The sequence below is a fragment of the Rhinolophus ferrumequinum genome, chromosome 16, assembly GCF_004115265.2.
Source record: "Rhinolophus ferrumequinum isolate MPI-CBG mRhiFer1 chromosome 16, mRhiFer1_v1.p, whole genome shotgun sequence".
Taxonomy (NCBI): domain Eukaryota; kingdom Metazoa; phylum Chordata; class Mammalia; order Chiroptera; family Rhinolophidae; genus Rhinolophus; species Rhinolophus ferrumequinum.
Genome location: NC_046299.1, coordinates 40,050,939 through 40,075,350, shown reverse-complemented (window position 1 = coordinate 40,075,350; position 24,412 = coordinate 40,050,939). Strand labels below are relative to the sequence as shown.

At 38.3% G+C, this 24,412-nt stretch overlaps 1 protein-coding gene across 4 annotated transcripts in view; it reads left to right on the top strand.

The window, feature by feature from the left end:
• Positions 1-5,255: 5,255 nt before the first annotated feature.
• The window catches only part of FAM13C (family with sequence similarity 13 member C), a 111,622-nt gene continuing 92,465 nt past the window's right edge, over positions 5,256-24,412 (top strand). For 2 of the 4 annotated variants that reach the window (XM_033131036.1, XM_033131037.1), the window contains exons 1-3: positions 5,563-5,729; positions 12,034-12,090; positions 16,084-16,279. In XM_033131036.1, the coding sequence (XP_032986927.1) occupies positions 5,668-5,729; positions 12,034-12,090; positions 16,084-16,279 (315 nt within the window). In that variant the 5' untranslated portion in view covers positions 5,563-5,667. The other 2 variants (XM_033131039.1, XM_033131038.1) reach the window with 2 other exon arrangements.

The window sequence follows — 24,412 nt, the reverse complement described above, 5'->3', positions numbered from 1 at the left end:
TGGGTACCATGTTCATCCCTGAGGATACAGTAGTGAATAAGACCCACCCATCTTTATCCTCAAAGCATTCCCATTGTAGTGCAGGAGGTAATTATAATACAAATAGATGAACACATATTAAATATCCGGTAGTGACAGGTCCTACAAAGAAAATAAAGTAGAATAAAATGATGGGAGCTGCTATTTTAGGGAGGGTGGGCAGGGACATTTCCCTGAGGAACCCCAAGTAAGCAGGTCTGGGGGTGGTGTTCCCAGCAAAGGGAAGAGCAAGTGCAACAGTTCTAGGGATGGATCAAGTTCACCTGTTGCAACAACAGCAGGGAGGCCAGTATGGTTGGAGATTAGTTCAGAGTTGTCTCCAGGACCAGAGCACATAGGGCCTGGTAGGTCACGGTAAACAGTAAAGAAATTATAAAAATGTTCTTAATTTGTATTATGCATATAATTGTAATTGCTAATTCTTAGAAACATTAAAGAATAAATAAACCATCCCTGTTGGAGGGGATATATGTATTTCTCTCTCTCTCTCTCTCTCTCTCTCTCTCTCTCCACACACACACACACACACACACACACACACACATAATTTTTCTGAAAAAATTTTATAGTTTAGCTCAAAATGATAACCTTCACTTCACATTGGGTACTCACTAAATAATTATAAAACAGTAAGCTTTACAAAATTAATTAACGGCTTCATATAATTTTCCAAGGTCCACTTTTAATCCTTTGATATTTAATTCATCCCTTTTAGAATTGATACGTCACCATCCTTGTCAATTTCTTATTCTTTGGTTGTTACTTCTAAAACCTCGCTTGTCATTGGTTTTGAATGTGTTTCAAGCTGGTCTCCAACATCACTCCCATTGACTTTATGAAATCCTGAATCTTTCCCAAAAATTGAAATTTCATTTAGCAATCAATTTACATTATATCTGTGTTTTGTTGTCAGAAATCAGAGAGATTGTCAGAGGCTTGCTATACACTAGCATTAATTTAAGAGGGATGTTTGAATGAAGACCTACATCATAACCAGTTTTCCATCAGTTTATATTTTTGGTGACACAACTTTACTTCTCTGTGCATCTTTGAATCTTTAGGAGCTCAGATATTGACCACTCAAATAATGAGGGCTTTCCAGTTATGGAAGTCAGGTATTGGGGCTGATCTGGGAAAGGATTAGAGAACAGAGTCAAGGATAGTTTTCTTTCTGGAAAATTAACTTTTTAGGCAAGAGTCTTCTTTTTCCCCAGGGAAGCCTGGTCATTCCCAAGGCTCCTGGCAGGAAGTTACAAGTTACTGTGTCCAGACCAGTAGAGCAGGCCTCTGTTGACTTCCTGGCATTGTAAAGATTTTGGCTCCTTGCCACAGCATCTTGCAGACAGTGATTTCTCAGAATTGGATGTTCCTCCAGGGATGTGTGAGTATTTTAAATCAAAGAGTTGTAAAGTGAGCCATTCTGGATTGAGCTCCTTTCATTTTAAGAACAGCCCATCTAATTTTAGTAAAGTTTTCATTTTTATTGTTCTGAAAAGAAAAACAACTACTGTGTTTCCCCGAAAATAAGACCCAGCCGGACAATCAGCTCTAATGTGTCTTTCGGAGCAAAAATTATTATAAGACCTGGTTTTATTTTACTATAAGACCCGGTCTTTAATCTAATCTAATATAATGTAATGTAATGTAATGTAATATAATATAATTTGATATGATATGATATAATATAATATGATATACTATCATACCGGGTCTTATATTAATTTTTGCTCCAAAAGACATATTAGAGCTGACTGTCTGGCTAGGTCTTATTTTGGGGAAAACGGGTAGGTAAACACTGTGCCATTATGGGAAATAGAAAGAAAATATCATCTGTAAGCTTAGTACCTAAGCACGTACTTTGTTCATCCTGTTCTAAACTTTATGTTTATACAATCTTATTTATTATAATAATGGAGATAATGATGATAATCGTATTTATTGTTTTTGTTGTTGTTTTCAGTCATGTCATTTAATCTTCACTAGAATCCATGAGATGGGTCATTATTATCTCCATTTAACAGATGAGAAAACTTCAGCATGGAGTAGTTGCCCAAGTTCAAACAACTAGTAAGTGGTGGGTCTTGAACCCTGGCAACTCTAGAAATTTCTTTCTTGACTACTACATTATTGCTTTATATTTTACATATAGCCAAGTCAATACATTAGAGTAAAAAAATTCAATTATAATAAAGAGACTACTCTTATTAAATATGAAATTTAGATTTGTTTTAGGAGTACTGATAGGTAAACTAAAACACTGAAACTTTTAACATGTAAGTGAATTAACTATATGTCTAGCATCTTCATTTTCTCTTATTCTATTTGTATTGTATAAAATAGGGTCACATATTATATACAGAAATTATATATCATATACATACATATATACATACATACACAATTATTGTGAAAACATGATTACAAAACTGTGTCTGTTTTGTTCATAGCTGTGGAATAGTGACAAGCATGTATCAGCATTTGTTTATTCATTCATTTTTTCAGTGAATAATCATACCAGTTAATCTATTTTTCATTTCCCCCCTGACATATAGGGACTCTTTTCTCAAAATTCCCAGTTCAACACGATGTTAATATATTTAACAAAAAAAAACTGTTTTGGTCTTCAATGAGTTTGAGAAACACTTATTAAAACATAATGAAACATGTTTCTTTGCTGCCTAGCGTGCATTGTAAATTTATAATATACATCCTTTCAAAAACTTATTTTTCACCATGTAACTCTTTTTCTTTTTCTGTTCTTGGACCATCTGAGAGACTAGAATTCCTGAGGACATTTTGGGAAACACTGGTCTAGAACTTCTTCCAGACTCCAATATTAGTTTTTCTGCTTCTCTTTTTGAAGTCACCTTGAACTGCTATCTAGTCAAACAGGGTCTTTAAAATAACCAGATGTTATGTGATTATTCATCAGTATTGTCCTGTTCCAAGTTGAATAGTTCAGATTATCAAAACAAAACAAAACAAGGCCCTGGATACCATAAAGATAATGTCTAAACCTGATTTAATATGAAAATAAATAATGTCAGGAAAATTGGTGGAGGAGTAAAAATTAAAATAGTTGATTTTTTTACATATTGCCAAATAAAAATTTTTTTCCCATGGGACATTTTTTTTTAATGGTAATAAGTTATATCAACAAATTATTTTCATTACATATGAATATTACCTAAATTCTAATTTTGGTCTATACTATTCATGAGCTGCTGAGAATTCTTTTTTCCCCTCCTGTGGACATTATTGAATACTTGCATTTATTTTATATAGTTGTTACTTCATGTTATTTTCAAAAGGACCACATTATTTCATGTACTTGTCCAAGTCCTGTTTCAAAGTTGAAAGCATTACATTTTTCCATTCCAAATGGGTCACTGGGAACACTTAAATGAGAAAAGTATGCTCTCTCTCTCTGCATCAGGGCATTTAAAATCAGTGACATAGACAATGAGTAAAAGAAGTTTCTGAAAACTGGCTACCTTGGAATCTTTAGATCCAAGAAGGCTGAATATAGACTTGCCTTTTATCAGCCTCAATAAAATAGAAAGAAGAGACCTCAGTTTGTGATGGCTAAATAATGAACACACATATATAAAGAAGAGGTCATGCCTGACACTCCTGAACCTACCTCAGATGAGGCTGTAGGTAGTTCAGGTATTCTGTATTAGTTTAAATCTTTCAACAGGTGAATATGTTTAAACTTCAGTCAATAAAGTTTAGGTGTAAGACCACAATAGGCTTTTATTCAGCTACTTTAAAAACAGATTCCAAGAGAGGAAAGTAAAATTGCAAAGGACTTTAGCGAAACCTGTTTTCCTTTTTTGAAAACTCAACTTTGATTTTTCAAAGTATAACTTAAAAAAGTGAAACACATGACTCTCATACAAACGTAGGCTCACATCAGAGGTCTATTCACTAAGTAATGAAGGAACCTGTAAGATGGTGATGCTCTCAGTTCCCTTCGTTCCAAGAGCATTTTGAAGATCTGGACACTTACAAGCATTTGGAAAGAATATTAGTATCAGATTGGTAGGTGAGACGCAAAATTGGTTAAAGTTGTACAGTTTGGACAAAAGCTGCAAGTGAACCTGTAACTCCACAGTGTCTGGGATCTAACCAACAGTGAAGAGCAAAGTCAAACACATTTTCCAAGGTAATTAAGCAGTCCTTGGGTGGACCTCTGAAACAATGTCTCAGTGTCACACTGAAAGGTCATGTGTTTCCCCTTATTATAGAGGTTTGGGTATTTTTTCTAATTATCTGAAAATAAAAATTTGAGGGTTTTTTGTTGTTATAAATTAACTCATCCGGTTATATAGTTTGGAATAAAAAGCACCATCTTAGCTGCTTGTGGGAGTGGAAAGATTAAAAAGGAAGGAAGGGATCTTCTTAATTCAAAATAAGTGTCTTTCACAGATTACTATTCATTTCGTATCAAGGTCAAGCCGGCAGGAGAAATGAACAATGGAAAGAGGGCAGGACAAATATTCCCAGGGTGAAGCAAGAAGGGGCTGACAGCCTTCCCTTCCCCCAACAGGGCTGCCTTTATTTAAAACGGATAGTAGAAGAGGATAAGGGGGGTCAAATATATGGTGATGGAAGGAGAACTGACTCTGGGTGGTGAACACACAATGTGATATATAGATCATGTATTACCAAATTGTACACCTGAAACCTATGTAATTTTACTAACCATTGTCACCCCAATACATTTAATTATAAAAAATAATAAAAGGGATAGCATTTGTGGATTGGATCGCTCATCCTTTGTAAAGGTGCTTGGGAGCGGAGCTCAGGTGAAGGAAGTCTCACCCCTTGCATGGTCCCCTTCAGTCACTAGTTAGTTAATGCCTGGAATAAATTCTCCACTCGCCCTGCGTGGGCTCATTCACAGCTCTGTGATCCCGGCCTGGGCGCTTCCTCTTATGGATTGAAATAACAGATTGCACACAGATTGGGTGTGATGCAGCAAACCCTCCTTCAGAGACTCTTCTTTTCCTGGCCATATAAAACAACACACAAACAAAAACTTAAAACAAAAAACAGCAGTTATGTCCCCTCCCCCTTTTCGTTCCCTCCCAGCTTTTTTTTTCTTTCTTTCTTTCTTTTTTTTTTTTTCTGAACGATGGGTGAATCTCTGCGAGCTTCCATCTCTAGAGGGGGTAGCTCTGTAAAATCGGTAGGAGACGTCTGGAAGAAAGCAGTCCTCAGGGATTTCGGTACCTAGGCAGAAACAGTTGGGCTTTCCTATTGCCAGCCCCGGGGGTGGCTGGCACCGAGAGGCCTGGATTAAACGTCCCGGGGCTGGCAAGGTTGGGGTCGCGCGGTAACTCTCCAGGTGCTCCTTGCTGGGATCCCCGGGTCCCGGCCCCGCCGCGTGCCCCGCCCCTCCCAGCTCTGTCCCCGCAGCCTCGCTGGCTGCCGGGCTTTGTGGTTCGCTGTGCGGCTGGGCCCCTGCTGGGGGGTGTCGTTACGAGCATGTGCAGACAGCAGCCCAAGGTAGAGCGAGCGTGCCGGGCGAGCCCTGAGATTGCCTTGCAATGCCATGTTTGTGTATGTGCTCTAACTCCCCGAGAGCGATCAGGGAGACGGCTCCCACGCCGGGCTTGGCTGATGTTTTCTTGTTTCTGTTTCAGCCTTCAGGATAATTCCTTCAGCAGCACCGCTGTAACAGAGTAAGTGATTTTTGCCATTAAAAAAAGACTTGCATGCCTTTCCCTGGAAGCAACTATCATAAAGGTATCCTCTACCGTCCCCAGCCACTCTTCGTATTAGATGCATTGTCTCCTGTAATCTGGGGCTGGGAGGACCGCGCGAGACCGGGGGACTAATGGAGCCCAGATATCTTTACAGGTTGAAATCAGCCTTTTGGCAGCTACGGCAGAGATATTAAAACAGGCTGATTGCTTGCAGAAGCTCAGTGCTCCAATATATGTGTTCTTGGAGCTCAGCTTTAAAAAAAAAATCTATTTGACATGTGATAAAGGAAGCTTTGTTGTATTTTGCCAACATTGGTGTCAGTTTTCATGGAATGCGATGTATACATTTACAACAAATAGGAGATGGATGTAAAATGACTTGAGTTGAATTCCAGCATGTGATAAACAAGCTAAACTTATCCTCACCCTCTCTTGTCTACAGATTTTTAAGACACAGTGGAGTAAACTTTTCTTGCGTGCCCTTTGTCATTTTTGTCTTCTGACCTCAAAGATCTGGCTATAGGAGAAATGAGTCATCTTGTCCAATGGTTAAAATGTTGATTGGGGTGACAAACACCATTTAAACATAGAATAAAGGAGTGCAATATTTCACTCAAGACTAGTAGGCACAGTAGTTTTTATTAGATATTTATAGTTCATAGTTTAAATTTTTTGTCATCCCATCCTTAATGTTTTCCTAATACTATATTATACAAATATGTTAAAAATTGATAGTATATTATGCTAATACTACATGTAAAATATATATAATTTACATATGTACATATATGTATGGAATAGCTATACTTTAGCAGTCTTTCTCTAGGCTAATGTATAATGTTTACTTCTGGGACCTTTTGATAGAAGTAAACAGCTTTTGAGGAAAAAGGGATATATAAGGTGTTATACTTAACTACATTAAGAAAATGCTGCAAGTTTAATAGAGAAAACCCAATAACTGGGGAGCTGTATGATAAAGTTCTCTAAAAGGCAAATAAGCATGGAAATAGGTATTTTGTGAGTTTCAAGTCTTACCACTGTCACAATAACTTAGTGATGGAGGGATAAGATTCTGCAGGACTCTGAGGCCCTCCTGTTTCCCACATTCTTTGGATGTGCTGTATATGTTGCTTTCTTAGTGTTGAGCTTTGGGCTCACTTAAGTGGAGCTACTTAAAAACAAGCAAGAAAACAAACAAACCATGGTTGATGTTGTTTGGAAGATGCAATATAAAATACTAATTGGGACCTGCATCCTGTTAATGAGATTGCTTGTTAATTGTGCTGCAACCTTGCTTTTTCTAAAATCCTGAGAGAGGGGAGAGATGCTTGCCAAAGGATGCGGGCCAACGATGAGGCTGGGACTTCCTGGTTCAGGTGCACAGGTATTACTCTCCTCTCTTTGCTGCACTTACAAGCAAGCACCAAGTGCTTTCTGGGCCTGCTTCTCTTGAGCTCTGTGTAGCCAAATCGCTAGAGTCAGCCAGAGGCCTTAACAGCTTCAAAATGGAGACACTTAGTTCCAGGTGTCATATGGACAATTTTTTTGGTAAAGCTTTTATAGTTAAATCCTGGAGAAAGTCTGGTACCTTGTCTTTGGCCACTCCCCAAGGGATGGCATAAGATTCTGTTATCGTTTTCAAAGAAGTGACAGTGATATATTTTAAAAAGCACTGAGTGACAATTAAAATACCATCTGGCTAATCTAAAAACTCTTAGGAGCATATCTAAAACATACCAAAAGATTCATAGGTGTAACTCAACACAGACTAGGGTCATTTAAAACTAGTCATTGTCTAATATAACATTTTTCTCTCCCCTCAGTAATCTGAACTGTTTTCCTTCGTTCTCTGGGCATTACCCCAAAGCCAGCAGGACCAGCATGCACTATCCTGATACACAGATATAGCAGGTGCTCAGTAAATGTGGGGGTGTGACATACATAGAGGAGGTACCTGGGAGTGTATTCAAGTTGTCATTAATACATTAATTATTAATAATTAATACTATATATTATGTTATCAGATCGTCTAACCTAATAGGGTTCCACTAGGCCAGCTGGGGTCTTACAAGAGTCATAAGGGAGGAAACTCAAGGACAGATTTTATTCTCTTCTCGGTTTTTCCCAGGCCTGGCACTCTCTGTGCATCTCTGGACCAATTCAGTTTCTTTTTCTCCCCAGTCTTCCAAGATCAGAATGGCCTTGAACTTCCTTTCTGTATCTACAGTGCTCTTTCATCCATTATTCTTCCACGGTCATTTCCTTTGTTGTCCTGGCTAACCTGCTATTTGAAATGAAGCCTGGCCAGCAATGAATTCTGGTTTAGTTATCAATGAATTAGTTATCATCTGAAACAATGCTTCTCTGAACCAACTGATCATTGATATCAACTAGGGAAGAGGATCGGGGCTTGGGAAAAAGCCAGTTTCCAGGCTTTATCCCAAAGTAGAATGGGTGATGGTGTTACAGTTAGCCCAGCGCTGGTCTGGGTTTTGTAAACCTTTATGTCAGTGTTAAACATTTTAGAAGCATACTAGTTATGTGCGGGGGAAGGGCAGTAGAGTTTAAAAATTCACATTCCTGGTCCCCACCCTCAAAGAGTTGATCTAGTGGGGCCTGCTATTTCAATCAGGTACTCCAGGTAGTGCTAATGGAAGTGGTTCTGGGGACACACTTTGAGAAATACCCCAGGATTTCAGGCTGTACCTCTGCAACTTTGCCTTCTGGGAACACGGTACTATAGGGTGAATGACAGTCCCCATCTGGGCACAACTACATTTGATCTAATAACCAGTCTGAGGCTTCTCTTTTCATTTACCCCAAGTCAAACAAAAGAACCTTCCATGGACACTTCTTTCACCATGGTTATTCTAAGAAAGAAGTTACTCTCCCTCTCTTGTGAGACTCTGGGAATGTCGACTGAAGAGACTTTTTGGTGGGCTTAGTGTGGTGGAGCAGAAACTAAACAGGATTCACTGCTTTACCCCTTGGAATCCTGGGCCATTCCTTAGCCTCCTGTGCAAAGGTAATTCCTACTTCACAGCATTGTCAGGCTTAATTGAGATAATGTGGAAGGGAAGGTGAGCTGTGAAGTACCATACACTCTTTCTTGCTTGTGGTCAACAGAGGGAGCAAACGTCTGAGTAGAGAAAAAGGTAGCAACCCTGATCATTTCACAATGACATGATTGAAAGGACAAATTATCTACATATTATCTAGGCAACCACAAATGAACAACTCTGGGACTTAGAATCTAGTAGATGAGAACCTCAAAGGAAGTCATTTAATAGAATTGCTGTTCAAATTTTTTGTTTTGTTTTTATTGTGAACAACAGTAAGAAAAACACATATATACATGATTTATTTAAATAAGTTTCATGGAATAACACTTAACTCTTTCTATATGGACATTTTCCATTCTGTTTCTCTAACAACAATAACAACAAAATATTGGTAGCTGCTATGTAGTTTCAAGACCCAGTAGTAGGTCACAACTTAACAGTTTGAAAAACATTGCACTGGAAGATGCCCAGCTTTGAATATTTAAGAAAGAGATCATTAAAGAGATTGGTCTTTACATCCCTGTAATGAGCTTTAATGTGGAAGAGGATGCCATGCCCAAAACCAGCTGGACACTTGATTTGAACTGATTGTATTCCAGGAGTGGGGATATTTAGATATGGGTTCCCACTGTGGTTTTATAATTGAGCCAGTATTGTACATTTGCAGGGCTGGTGGGCAAGGAATCGGTAGAGCAGTCAGAAAGGAGATGTTAATTGAGTAGAACTTGATGGTCTTCAGCAGAGCAAATGGAAACCCTACTGAATTGAAAGAGCGTGTATACATGTGCCATGTACGCCATAGGGAGATCTATTTCATTGTTGTATCTGTGAGCTAGGATAATTGGGTTTCCTTGAGTGGCAACTGGAGTTATTCAGTAGGCCTTAAAACTGGATCAGCTAATTAGGTCCAGTCTCGTACTTCAGAAAGCATCTGCAACTTTGTATGTTCTGGTACTGAGTTTCCATTTTTAACTAACTGTACTTTGAGAAGAAAGGTTAATACATCAAATGAAGGGGTGAAAAATAAGTTCTTGCCAAATTCCCAAACAATAGGTATTGTTGAGCTCTAGAGTTGAACCTCTGGTTGAACCCTAATTCTGTGAAAGCAACAGTTCTAAATTTTGGTACATTGATTTTTTTATTTATCTAGGTTACTTTTATTGGGAAACATTTTTATGCACGTCACAAAGCTCAGATGATCTCTTAAGTGAAGGCCTTTAAATGAGAACAGCACGATATTTGTGAATTTAACTTGTTTTCCATGAGATGGGCAGAGTGGGTTACTGGCAGTCAAAAATATGAGAAAGCAAGAAAGTTTAGTTGATTTTGTTAAGAAGAGCATTTTGTTAAGTCAAGTGATTTTTTTTTTTAAACTGTCCAGTGGGAACAAATTATTTCAGCAGGTACTGTGGTTCCCCGAAAATAAGACCTAGCCAGACTATCAGCTCTAATGCGTCTTTTGGAGCAAAAATTCATATAAGACTGGGTCTTATTTGAATATAAGACTGGGTCTTATATAATATAATATAATAAATATAATATAACATAATGTAGTATAATGCCGGGTCTTATATCTTATAAGACCCGGTCTTATATTAATTTTTGCTCCAAAAGATGCATTAGAGACGATGGTCCGGCTAGCACTTATTTTCAGGGAAACACAATAGAGAGGTCTAGAGTCTGTAGGTGGCCTTTGTTTAAGTTCGTACAAAACCATAATTTAAAAGTGATAATAATGGAAGAGGAGGAAGCTTTCATTGATTTGTTCTGTAGATAAATTATACACCATTGTGGGTAAGGAATATTTAAAAAATGTTAAATATTTTGTATAGTATAAATACTACATTATGGTTCTATTTATGTATGCAGATATTTATTTATTTTTACCTACTCATTACGTTGTGAATCTCTCAAGCAAGCAGGGTCCAGGGCTTTTTCAATTTTGTGTGCTTTCAAAGTACTGCTACTCAAAATGTAGCTCCCCAAATTGTTTATAACTTCTCTGAGACAAGAAAACTATAGAGATAAGAAGTAAGCATTTAATAACATTTATTGGAATTTGACATTCCTGTAACATTTTTACAAAACTAACCACAGTGGGTTGGAAATAGAAAATAAACTGGTCAGTCCTGAATCCCAAAGAGTTTGAGAAGCACCGCTTGGATGCCTAACGCAGTACCTGGAAAGCAATAAATGCTCAATAAATGCTTATTAAATTATTTCAGGGACCAGACTTGCTGAGGGCCAGACTCAATGACTCAATTAAAGTATTTATTGAGTGTATACTCCGGGGTAGCACTGTCAGCACCATGGTAGTGTACCTAGAGAAAGAAATTATGGTTATTTCTTTTCATGGAATTAACAAATAATTGGAAAAATCTGAGAGGTACAAAGGACTGACATAGCAGTGTGAGGCAAGGTGTAATTGGTTACCAAAACCTCAGAATGAAAAGTAAACATTTATGTATTAAGGTTAAAGTAGGAACGCGGCACGTGGGTGAATTTGGCTGGCAAGTTTCACGGAGCTTGTGAGACTTGACCTGGGCAGCGACGGATGAGTAGGAGTTAAAGATGAAAAAAGCATTTCAGACTGGAGTGTGGTGGAGTCAGGTGGGGTGGGAATGGCTGAGAATAGAAACAAAAGGTTCCCTTCTACACTAGAGTGAGGGAATAGTTCTACTGTAGATTCCCTTAGGCAGTGTGGAGCACGGTAGATTTTTCATTATGGAAGAGCCAAGAAATTTTCACACGGTTATTCAAGAAGTTTTATAAAAAGGGAGATGGTCAAGAAAATCTAGAGGACAATGGAGTATGCCAAACGGAATGTAGTGTGGTTTGGGACTGCCTGGGGCAGAGGAAATGCCAAGGTGGAGTCTCTTTTGAGCCCCCAATCTTGGTGTCAGGTGTTCCTTCACCTGCTGTGAATAATTAGCTCTTTGCTAAAATGTTGTTAGCTTAGTTGAGGCAGAGCAGTGGGAAAAAAGGAGCTTACCTCTGGTTCTGAGCTTTTAAACTCACATGAAACAACAACATTGATATAACAAGAGATAGACATATCATGACTGGTAGACAGGTTGGGAATCAGAGCTGGTTTAGGGGAGCAGTGAAAATTATTCTCTTTTTAGTTTACTGTGGGAATCTTAACACAGTCCTAGACTATTGCTGCTTCTACTGCAGCAGACAGTTGGATCTGATGTGGTTTTGTTTCTTTTCCCCAGGTGTGAGGAAGACACAGTCTCTCTACATGACGACCAGACTGATTGCTCCAGTCTCAGGTATGTCCCACCATTGCTTGGGTCTTAATTATGAAGGGCAGGAACCATCTGGATTTGGTGTCTTTAGTCTCTTCTTTGAATTCTAATAATTTGTTCCATGTCTTACTTCTTCTAATAGATGATCGGCTTTTGAAGGAAGTTTTGTCTTATCCACTTTTGGATACCCACTCCTAGCATTCAGGACAGTGTCTTTTATATGGGGAAGGCTCGATAAATACCTGTTGAATTAAACATTGATATGCCTATCTCAATGTTCTCATCATAAATCCTAAGGAAGAGGTTCAATATTTATTTACCAAACATGTCATTGAGTACCTGAAGTACGGTCTGTCATGAAGGAGTTCATGGTACGATGGAAAACCTTCACGGTTAACCATTTCTTCCACGTTTGCTTTGTTTTGAGCACTTTCTCGTACATAGATTATTGTATAATCTAAACAACTGAAAGGAGACTGATGTTTCCCTCCTCGTCCTATAGATGGAGAAACTGAGGCTCAGAGGGATTATAATTTGTTCAGTATAACGCAGCCACTATGAGGCAGAATTGGGACTCAGGTCTGTTTGACTCAGAAGTCCTCTTGTTGGATAATAGACATTGGTTGAAGGCCTATTTTGTGTGCCAGAAACCAGTCAAGATATGGAAGAGAGAAAGACAAAGCAATCCCTGCTCCCAAGAATTCAGTCCACTGGGGGAGGTAGACCAGAATATAGATGATGATAGCACAGTGCACTAAGTGCTATTTTACTGGAGGTAAACAGAGGGTTCACTTAGAAAGACTGAATAGCCCAGAGAGGTTTCTGGGATGGAATCCTGGAGAAAATTACACATGGCGCATGACATTTTTTTTTTTTTTTAGTAGGCTATAAGGCCCAGAAAAAGATGATGCCACTAAGCAGAGGGAGAAACTTACTAGAAAGCCGACAGAGGGTAGAGAAATTGTTCAAGTTGAAGGAACAGTAAGCAGTTCAGGATGGCAGGAATCCTGAGAGCTAGGTGGGAGTGACGAGGCCGGGAGTGGTAAGAAAGGAAGCTCCAGAAATAAACAAAGGCCCAATTTCAGAGGGTTTGTGTATCTTTGCTAAGAAGTTTGGTTTGTATCCTGGAGGAAAGGGAGGACTAAAAAGAACCCTCAGTTTTTTCTTTGCAAATAACCACTTGCCTAAGTCCCTGTGAGAGTCAAATATCGGGCTGTGGCCTGGAGCCAGCTTTCTAGGGTAGGCTTTTTACAGAGACTGTATTTATTTGGTTGGTGCAAAAATAGTTGCAGTTTTTGCAATTATTTGTAATCTTTTAAACCGCAATTACTTTTGCACCAACCGAATATTATCTCTGAAAGGTGGAGATAACGTCCTTCTTATGGCCGAGGGTCAAAGAAGTGAAGTGGTGTGGTCCAGGCTACACAACTAATAAGTGGGAGGATCTTTCAGACTGTTGTTCTTTTCAGAACACCGTGCTCATTCTCAGTTATAATTGATCCCGATAAGCAGTGGCATAAATTACATAACCTGTTCTGTTTTGTGAATTCTGAGGGACCAGTAATAGAAATCTATTTCTAAAGATGACTTTTGTATTTAGGTTTTATATTTGTCTAATGAGAGAAAGATATTTTTTGCTCCCCCCCAATCACCTTCTTCGCTTTTCAAGTCAAGGAGGTAAATGAGATGACATGAATAAATTTTGGGCACCTTGAAAATATGGTATAAAAACAAAGTTCAGGTATTATGTGAGGAATGAATCTATCAAAAGAGTCATTTTAGATTTGAAAAATCACTCTTTTTTCTTATTCTTGAGTGTTCTATAATCTTCCTTGAACGAGAAACATTTAGGTTATTATAAAGTCAGCTGTTCTTCCTTTTGTTTCTCACCTAAGAACACAGAGTATGTGGATGAGTATTATTTGTTTCTAGTGAGATGTAGGGGAGAAAAACTTTTTTCTTCTTCCTTTCTGGGTTCTTTGGCTGGTCTAATAATTAAAGTGCCATAAGATAGATTAACAGGAGAATATCAAATTTAATTATGTATATATGGGAGCCTCAAAGATAGAAGACTCTTCAGCAGTCAGGTAATGGAGGCATATATGCTATTCTGAGCTAAAAAGAAAGGGTAGGGTTCTGGGCTCTTAATGGGGAGGCAGACAAGTCCCAGGAAGATGACAAGAGCAGCTGTTTAGTGAACAAATATTTGCCAGGCCATGCAGATAAGTCTTTCTGATATAAAAAGTCATCTTTGGTATTAGCTCTCTCCTGGTACAGGCCCCCTATATAAATTATTTTAGGCATAAACCAGTCAAGATATGAAGTAGAGAAAGACAAAGGGGGGGTATAATGCTCTTCTTGAGTCTGTTGGGCCTTGATTATCTTTAGTTTGAAATAATCCATATGCCAAAGTGGTGTATTATAGGATCATGTATTCTGCTCTCCCTCAGAAAAGCATTTCAAATGAACTAGTGTAGTTCCAACTCATGGTTTGATACTGGTTTCCAAACCCATTAGTGACTTAGATATTCTTTCTTTCTTTCTTTTTTTTCTTTATTTATGAGTGCTCTTAAGGGATAATACTAACCAGTGTCACTGGCATTGATCTTTTTCCCCAGGTACTAACATTGAAAAATTATTTCACTTGTTGGGTTCTCCTTAACCAGATAGCACTAAGTTTGTCCTGAGGCTTAGGTTTCACTGCTCACATACTTATATTTCCACACCTTGCCCACCTGCACCTGATCGTGTTCCAGACCTCCAATCCTGACGTTTGCTTTGATTTTTTCCTAAAGACTAACTGGAGCTCATCCTCCCAATATCAGTTTAGTGAATTTAACCTCTTTTTTGGGGAAGGGGGCGGAAGACATTTTGAGCAGTGGGGTGGAAATCCTTCCTTTTCTGTTCTTGTCTCTTGGTTTTATGTGTCCTTGAGTCATGAGGAATTGCTTCCTAGCTAACATTGCCAAAATCTCTTTTATAGGTATTTTTGGTCAGGGAGCAGGAGGGAAAAACACCATCTGGGGGAAGTGGCCACTCCTAATCTAGTACCAGATGGTTGCCAGTGGGTTAAGGATGATGGTTTTGATTGTATATAGAGAATGCCCCGTTTGGTTATGTCCGTGGTGTGTGCTGGATTGTTAGCAACATAAGAAAGTAAAACGCAGCTGGATTTAACAGGGATAACTGACTTCAAATAAGAGTGTTATTAGGTCACCATTTTTGAGGAAACTGAAACAGTGGGGGCAATATTGTATTGAATTTGATTGGTGAGTGAAAATTAAAAGTGCCATCCCAGCATGGATGTATGAAGCCCATCTGATCTTCGGCAATTCCACACAGATAGAACCCAGACGATGGGATCTCTGACTTTGCATTGAGAATGTTGTTGGCTTGAGATGGCTTGATTGGATAAAATTTGACCCTTGTGTTATATTTTATCTGGTAGCATGCATCCTATTAAAATAGACCCCATTAAACTAACTGTTTCTGAAAGTTATAGGGAGATGATTACAGACTTGTCAGTGAGGGGAAAGCATCATACCTAAACCAAGGACACATGCATGAGAGCCTGGAGACATATCTGGTCACTCCAGGTCTGGGTGAATTAGCCCTTCTATTAGGCACTTTATTTAATCTCTGGGTTTTAGAGTCTTAATCTATAAAGTTGGGATGACAGTATCTAACCTGAGTATTTCACGTTATTATAGTGAGAGAAAAACGTGTGTGTGATAGCATCTTGAAGTGAAAAATTGAGAACAAACATGATAGTATGTGCAAAGTTACAACTACAAAAGTCCGGTTTGTTAGCAAAGACTGGAAGGGAATGTGGAGTCGTCCAAAGAGGGAAATTCACATTTTTAACGTTCTTGTTCCTGTGAAACCCTGTGAGTGGAAACTAACAAGGTTGCTAGGCTCCGTATCAATAGAGCAGCAGTGGGTATCGCCATCCCCTCTTTCCTGCAGCAGTGCATTACTTCTTGAGGTGCTTTCTAAATTGAGTCTTTCCTGTTTTAGAGATGAAGACAATAAAGAAAATTACCCCGACGCCGGGGCTCTCGTAGAGGAGCCCGCGCCCTCCCGCGAGCCGCAGCATGTAGAGCAGACAGTGCTGGTGGACTGCGTGCTGCGGCCAACCATGGGCAACTTCAAGTCCAGGAAGCCCAAGACCATCTTCAAAGCGGAGAACGGGAGGAGTCACGGAGACAGCCAGGTAGTGGGTCCGCTCCTCAGGCCTCTGCCAAGATGAGTGCTTCTCAGGCGAGGGCACGGTTCTGGCAGACGGTTTGAGTGGGTTATTCTGCAGGCGGCGATTCGCCTGACTTGTCATTGCGTGTTGTACCTCCGGCCTGCAACGCGTGGGTGCTCTTGTTTGTTGACAGTGCAGTGCTCTGGGCAGGCTAATAACTTAGTACCTATTCAAAGTGATATTGTTAAATACTATACCTTGACATTGATTTAGAGAAGCTTCCTCACTCTTTGTGGGTGAGGGTGGAGGAGGATCTCTTATTGTCTAATTTATCCAGGGCATGCATTTCTGGCCCCAAAGTTGGAGATTCTTCTCAGCAAATCAAAAGTCGCAGGTTTGCCTGGAGCTATTCTCTGAGGCTACAGTTTAGCAGCCTTGAATAAACACTCAAGTGTGTCTCTGCCTCTGTGTGTGTGTGTGTGTGTGTGTACTATCTAGTTTTTGATATGAATGACGCAGCTTTCCGACTTGATTTGGGTAATACATTTCTATTTCAGTCATTTTCCCCCCCACTTTTTCTAGTTGTAGATGGATATGACAAAGAATGCGGTTTTTCAAAAATCTTAAAAACCCCTCAAATAATTTATGATGCTTTTAAAAGAGATTACATGAATATAATCCACTTTAATCTTGCTGGGAGGTCAGTGGTTACACTAACGAGATTATACTTGTCATGCGTTTAACACAGTGCTTGGAGCATAGATGCTCCATTAATGTTGACTGTGCTTTTTTGTTAACACTTAACTGTTAACCTTAAAGGCAATGTGGGAGGCTCGAAGTGCAACAGGTTAATGATATAATAACTTTAAGTCCGGTCCTATTAGCAAGTGGGCACCAGGTGACCTTCCTGTTGAATGACTTTGGCTTGACAGTTTATTTGACCTTGTGGTTTCTTATTTGCCTTGTGATTTTTATCTCATTTCTTTCTTGGCATTATGATCTTTCATTTGGTCAGTGAATTTTGTGGTGAGAGGAAAATGCCTTTTGCATTCATGAAGCTGTGTTGTGATTATCTTAAATCGAGTTGAGTTGCAGAGAGGGGTGAGTGTAAAATAGCATTTGAATTATGATCAACTTGAGACCCTGCCTGTTGCTGAATACACCCCTTGCACTTGTTTGATTAGGAATGTAGTGCTGGGGAGGATACACACAGGTACCCAAAAAGCTGCCTGCAGAGTCTCACTGATCCCAGGGAGGCTCCCACCTTGAATCTCCTACTGAGGGTCACCTGTGACATTGTGGGCTTTGGATGACCAGACACCTCTCCTGGAGGGCCCTCATTCTTGTCATCCTGTAGTTTGGCTTCACAGAAATTTCACAGCCATCACTTGTAATAAGGTGATGGGGCACGTAATTCCCCACCTGTTGTTGCTTATACAGGGAAGATTTCGGGAGAGAGATACGGTTGTATAGTCTTTACTTATAACACAACATTAGAATCCTGGACTGCAGGTAAAATTTCCATTTCATTCCTAACATCTCTGTCTCCACAATGAGATTTCCACCCCCCGCCCCAATGACTAAGAGAACTTTGATAATATTATTTTAGTTCTTCCATATTTGGGAGAAATTTGAAACATATTTCATTCTTCCTCTTTTCTTGGGGGAGGAATAATGAACATTGGTTGAGTACTGACCAAGAACTAAGCATCTATAAATAATATTATTAATAAAATCAGCTAACACTATTTGAGCATTTACTGTGTTCCAGGCATGGACCATGTTTTACCACAATCCCATGGAATTAATATTATTATCTTTGTGTACTAATGGTAAAACTAAGGATTAGGGGAATTACATGTCTATAATCAGTTTAGAAGAACTTGAGCAGAATGTCTTTTCCATAAAAGCACAGTATTTCTAAAAAGAGGTCAAGAGGTACCCAGATCTTCCAACTGTGAGTCTAATGATTAACCTACCCCTTTATACTATTCACACCTTAATGGTTTTTATTATTATTATTTATGGAGATCTTTTCTTTGTTGCACTCTTTTAAAATATATATTTAAAACATTTTCAATTACAGTTGACATACCACATTATATGAGTTTTGAGTATACGACATAGTGATTAGACATTTATATACCTTAGAAAGTGATCACCACAACAAGCCTAGTACCCAGTACAGTAACATAGTTACTATAATATTATTGACTATGTTCCCTGTGCTGTATTTTACATCTCCATGACTTTTTTTTATAACTGTCCATTTGCACATCTTAATCCTTTCCTATTTTTTCACCCTTTCTCCCCAACACCCCTCCCATCTAGCGACCGTCAAAATGTTCTCTGTACCTGTGAGTTTGTTTCTGGTTTGTTTGTTCATTTATTTTGTTTTCTGGATTCCACATATAAGTGAAGTTGTATGGTATTTCTCTTTCTCTGTCTGACTTATTCACTTAGCATAATACCCTCTAGTTCCATCCATGTTGTTATAAATGGCAAGATTTCGTTCTTTTTTAAGGCTGAGTAATATCCTATTGTGTATATGCATCACATTTTCTTTATCAATTTATCTATCAATGGACACTTAGGTTGCTTCCATATCTTGGCTATTGTAAATAATTCTTCAGTGAACATAGGGGTGCATATGTCTTTTCAAATTAGTGTTTTGGGTTTCTTTGGATAAATAGAATCACACTTTAATTTTTATGTAAAACCTATGATTTCCCCCAGGAATTAATTTTTTTCCTTTGGTGATACATTGTGTTGCTAAGCAGTAATTATTTAAACAGGATTACTTTGAGAGAATTTTATAAGTGTATTTTTCTTCTCTTCATGAAAGCTTTGTGATATTGGTCTCTAATACTGGATAAATGCTTGAGTGAATGTTAGCTTCACTAGGATGTAAGTTCCTTGAGGTCAGTGATTCAGTCCTTGTGTATCTTTGGAGCTCTAGCACTCAGGAGTCACTCAGTATTATTTGTTAAATGGCTCAAAACTGCAAAGATATATATATATATATATATATATATATATATATATATATATATATATACACACATGATTGGTATCATTTTTAGGGGTAAAATGTAAGCATATCTTTATTCAGTTGTGAAACATTATATTTTAAAAGAGGATATATTCATGACTCTCATACAGATATGAGATATGAAATAAAGACATAATTGATTTTATTTAAATCATTAATTAATGAGGGAATAAATAAGATATTACAACCAGTTCGAAAGAGATGCAAAGTATCATGCATTTATGGTTTGACAAGGAACGCTGAAATAAATTTACAAATGGACACAAAATTGGCAAAACTTGGAATATCCATAGGGTGATAATCAGTTAGTTTCCCTTGGACACAATTTGCATTTCTGTGGAGAGGAATTATTTACACTCCCATCAGTTTCTACAGTATAGCCTTGTAAAAAAGCCTAGTTATAGACAAACAAAAGCAGAGGTTATCCAGGTGGATGAGCTAGCCAAGACATCCACTAAATCTCAAAGTCTCTTATATTTTTTCCTTACAGATTATAGATTATTGAATATATGCAAACAACCCTATTGCCATGAAAAGCAAGGACACTTGGTATGAGTTTTTGAACTCTGGGGGTCTGTGAGACACAGATATCCTTTTTAAAATGTTCATGTTTGTTTGCATAAAGAGAATGGTTTTGAAATGTAGGTTTTATTATTATTATTCAGGTGTAGTGAGGCTGACAGATGAGCACATGACTGCCATTGGAAAAGATTCCTGCACGCCGTGCCATGCAGGGTCACACAGGGAATACCAGGGTTAGCCAGGAGACAGAAGAGGGGAGGGGAAAGCAAGAACAGAGGCGGTAGTTGTGGTTTCCACGGGCAAGGCAAACAGGCTAAGTAGCCTTAGGATTGGCTAGTTTGAATAATTTCAGTGGACTCGAAGGTATGGGGTTGTCTCTAGTCTGGTACCTGGCTCTGGGACGAGTAGGGCTGAGAAATATTGCCTCTGGAGTGTATAAATCATATAAAGAAGGTGGTTCTGAGTATGGCACTGGGTGGTTCCTTTGCATATGAAAGGCAGGCTCCTGGGCAAGTCATCTGTTATGTTTCCTATCAGTAAGAATTGGGTAGCCCTGAGAGAGGCAGTCTCTCCCCAGTCAGTCAGGGAGGCTCCAGATGCCAAAGCATTAAAAATGGAGAAAATAATAAAATATAGTTAATACAAGAATCTACGAAATTGTGAGGGTTACAGAAAATTGAAGTAGAAAGAGAAAGAACTTTCTTATAAATCCAGTCATGAATTCGAGGATTAAAACAACATTTCCAACAAATAACCACAGTAAAATTTCCCTTATGAGTCCATCCAGGGCTATGTAATTCATTCTTGTTCCACTTGATCTTGGGTTAGCAGTAGCATGAAGCCGTCTGGTTCTGGGCTAAAATTCGGTAAATTCTCAGAATTCTGTAAATTCTGTCAATTCTCAGCCCGTTGGTATCATCAGACACCTATGCCCCGAATCTCTTCTTTGAAATATCAGTTATTTAATGTACCTGGCATTTTACCAAGGAACTCTTGAGAGTTCTTGTCTTTGTTAAAGACACAAATTCTGGCCTGAAACTGATCGTAGAAACTTCAGGCAGGCATCTGAGGAAAACACACATGTATAGACGACAGAAATGGAAAGTGGTTGTGGTTCATTTACTACTAACACTTTTCAAATGTGAAGAAGTCTGATGAGAGTTCATAATAAGAATAATGTATAATGTGAAAAGCAAAACAATATGATAAAATTATTCCCCTCAAATTAAAAAGTCTCAAAGGGTTACACATAAGCCTATTTTCAAAGACGTCCAGGAATGTATTGCTGATTTTACAAAAATGGACAAATATAATTTTTACAGATGAAAAAACTCTCGAGATAGAACATAAAAATCCTAAATGAATATGCCAAGAATATCAAGTTAAAAATTCCTTAAGTCTGGTAGAGGTCCTAGACATTTTTATTAAATTCTCTAGGTAAGTCTGATGTGCATCTCTGATTGAAAACCACGGGCCTGGATGATACTAGATTCAAATGAAAGAAGCAAGACTGTGGTCAAGTCAACATTTTAGATAATAATCCCAACCATTACTGAAAATGCTGTAGTGTTTTTGTATAATATCAGTAATTAAGAAAAGCTCCAGAAGGACTGGAACACACATCGTGAAGCTGATAGAACTATTTCATCAGAGTTTTGATCACTGGCTAAATGTCATATTAGCTAGGTTTACCATGCCCTGTGGTAAAGAAAGTGGTTCTATTTGTGAAGCTGGATTTATCTGGGGAACTTGATCTTATGCAAATCCTGCCTGATACTTCTTGCCATCATCCAGACACAGTTCTAACTGGTTTGTTATTAGATTACCATTCCCCAGAAGCACCTGTGAAAAACCTATGGGCACAACCTTTATGAACTTAAAAACAACCCTCTTGGAAGCTGAAGGGCACCATTGTTAATTAGAGTTTAGCTATCGCCATTTCCGGTTTCTCTTGTCACAGAGTTTGTGTTCAGAACCCCAGAATGGATCTTCAGTCTGATCCTAACTAGGTTGGCAATGGGAGTATGAGCAAGTGAGAAGAGGCCAGATAGCAACCGTTTAAGTTTCTATCATTCTTATTTTTCTGATCACCCGAAAATCAGAATATCAGAAATTTCACTTTTGGAGAGTCAGATTCAAATCTTACTTCAAGCAACTTTTTTTAAAAAAATCTTGATCTTAACCATGTCTCTGGGAAGGAACCATAAGTAGAGTAGCGGAATCTGAGTTTTTGTGTGCATGTTGGATGATTGATTGCAGTTGTGCACCCACTATGAATGACTTAAAAGAGAAGGGCTTTTGGTGTATTTGCTGATCTCATAGAAGTCCAGGAACTAGGAAGGCAATGCAAGAATGTCCTCAAAGAAATTAAGAGATTTGGAATAAGGAGTATGTTTATTTGAACCAGAAACAATTGTGGTTTTCTTTTGTGCTTGTTTGTCCCTAGCTTCCTTGTCTAGGCTTTGCAAAAGAATGGTTTGGATAAGGACCATTTAGTGACTTGTCTCCTGAAGAGTCAGGTTTTATAGATGCTAATACTAGCGTTCATTTATATGATGAACTTGAAGTTAAAGCAAGACTTGTGAGTTTATACTAAGCAGAAACTCCTTGTCAAAGCAGAGCCAAAAACAGTTTGCTACTTTCTGGAGTGTCTTATTGTACAGCAAACACTCTTTCTAGGGAAGAGAACTGACTGAATGCAATAGATAACATATGTTGCAATATTCTGTGAAAACATACACAAAATATGGGGGATGGGTGAAATTGGATGAAGGTGATAAAAAGGTACAAACGTCCAGGTATAAAATAAGTAAGTCCCGGGGATGTAATATACAGCATGGTGACTATAGTTAAAAACACTGTATTGTATATTTGAAAGTTGCTCGGGGAGTAGATCTTAAAAGTTCTCATCACAAGAGAAAAAAATTTGTAACTATGTGTAATGATGATGGTAACTAAACTCATTGTGATCATTCACAATATATACACATAGCAAATCATTATGTTGCACACCTGAAACTAATATAATGTTATATTCAACTATGTCTCAATAAAAAATGTGTGTGTGCCTTGTCATATCTCATTATGATTAACAGCTAGATCTGGAGGTTTCCTCTCTCCCCTTTAGAATATGTGGGTGATTCTTCATCTCGTAAAACTTTGGGGTTGATTGACGGTAAGACTCCCCGCTGCACACATAGTTTCTATCTGTTTATTGTATGTGACCACCATTAGTCTTTCTTGTTCATGGGACAGTTTCTACCTTTTCCCAGAACTATTTGTCTTACATTAATTTATTGTATTCACACTTTTCTGATTATACAATAAAAATGATGTATAAACCTACGATTTAATTTAAAAATCCTATTTATTGACATTCCCCTACTAATTAAAATAACATATCCTGGTCAAAAAAAGGTAAGAGATGATATATGTTGTAATATTTTGTGAAAATTAAAGGTGATTCTGTATTGTTGTAGTATTAATCCCTAACAACCTGATTTGGGGATGACTCACTTGACTAACAGAACCAGCCTCCTGTATTGGGCCTCATAACTCTCCAGAGGATGTTTAGGATTAGCATTGGTAAGATCAAGTCTTACCGTCTTCACTCCCTAGCATCTGGCATCAGGCTGTGCACTTTTCCTTCTGTCCTCCCCTCTGGTGGCTATTTTAGCAGGAAACAAAAAGTAGGAGGCTATCTAGAGAGCTTTTCTGCAGTGAGCTGTGTTCTGTGATGAGGCTGCTAATCCATTTCCTTGGGGAGACCAGCTGTTTGGTCTGGTGTTCATCAGCATTAGGTTTCTTCCATTTGGCTCTAATAGATGTGTTAGGAGGCTGGAAAGGAATCCAGGTCTGGTTGTGAAATTTACATTTTTATCTTTCTGCAGAAGTAAAAACCCCCTAAACACTTTTTAGGCACAATAACTTAACTATGAAGTGTTTACCATATTTCTGTTTTTGGCAGGTTCTAATTTGTATAAGAATAATTTTTATTCTGACTGTGTTAGACTCTGAATTAGAAGAAAGACAATAGTTAATTCCAGGTCACATTTTCCCCAAAAAGGAGCTAAGATTTTGTTCCCAATTATAAACCTACTTTATATACATTTTTCTTCTTAATATATTACTGAACTACTGAGCAAGTACAACTGGTGAAAACAAGAAAATCACTACAGCTGAATGACTTTGAAATTGAGAGCTCTGGAAAGCTAAAGTGAACTTCAAATAGAATTTCACTTGGTTTACAGTGAGAGGAAGACTTTTAGGTTCTGAATATGCCTGTGAGGGCTTGCTTCTTGCCATGTGTCAACAACATGAAGTCACTGTGATTCTAACAATTGGTTTCAGTTAGATAATTGTTTTGACACATTAGTTTGTGTTGCGTTATTTCTCTTGCCTGGTTTTATAGTTCCAGTGTAGAGGTTTTACTTCAATGCCTGTTTAGGCATGGGCTTTTTTGGAAGACTTGTTTCTGATAAGGAAGAAAGGTGGCCTTCTGAGTTTGTTTTTCAAGTTCCCTACACTCCTCCGAGAGTAAAACGGTTGGGACTCAGGGGGACAGAGCTCTGAGAAATTCAGCT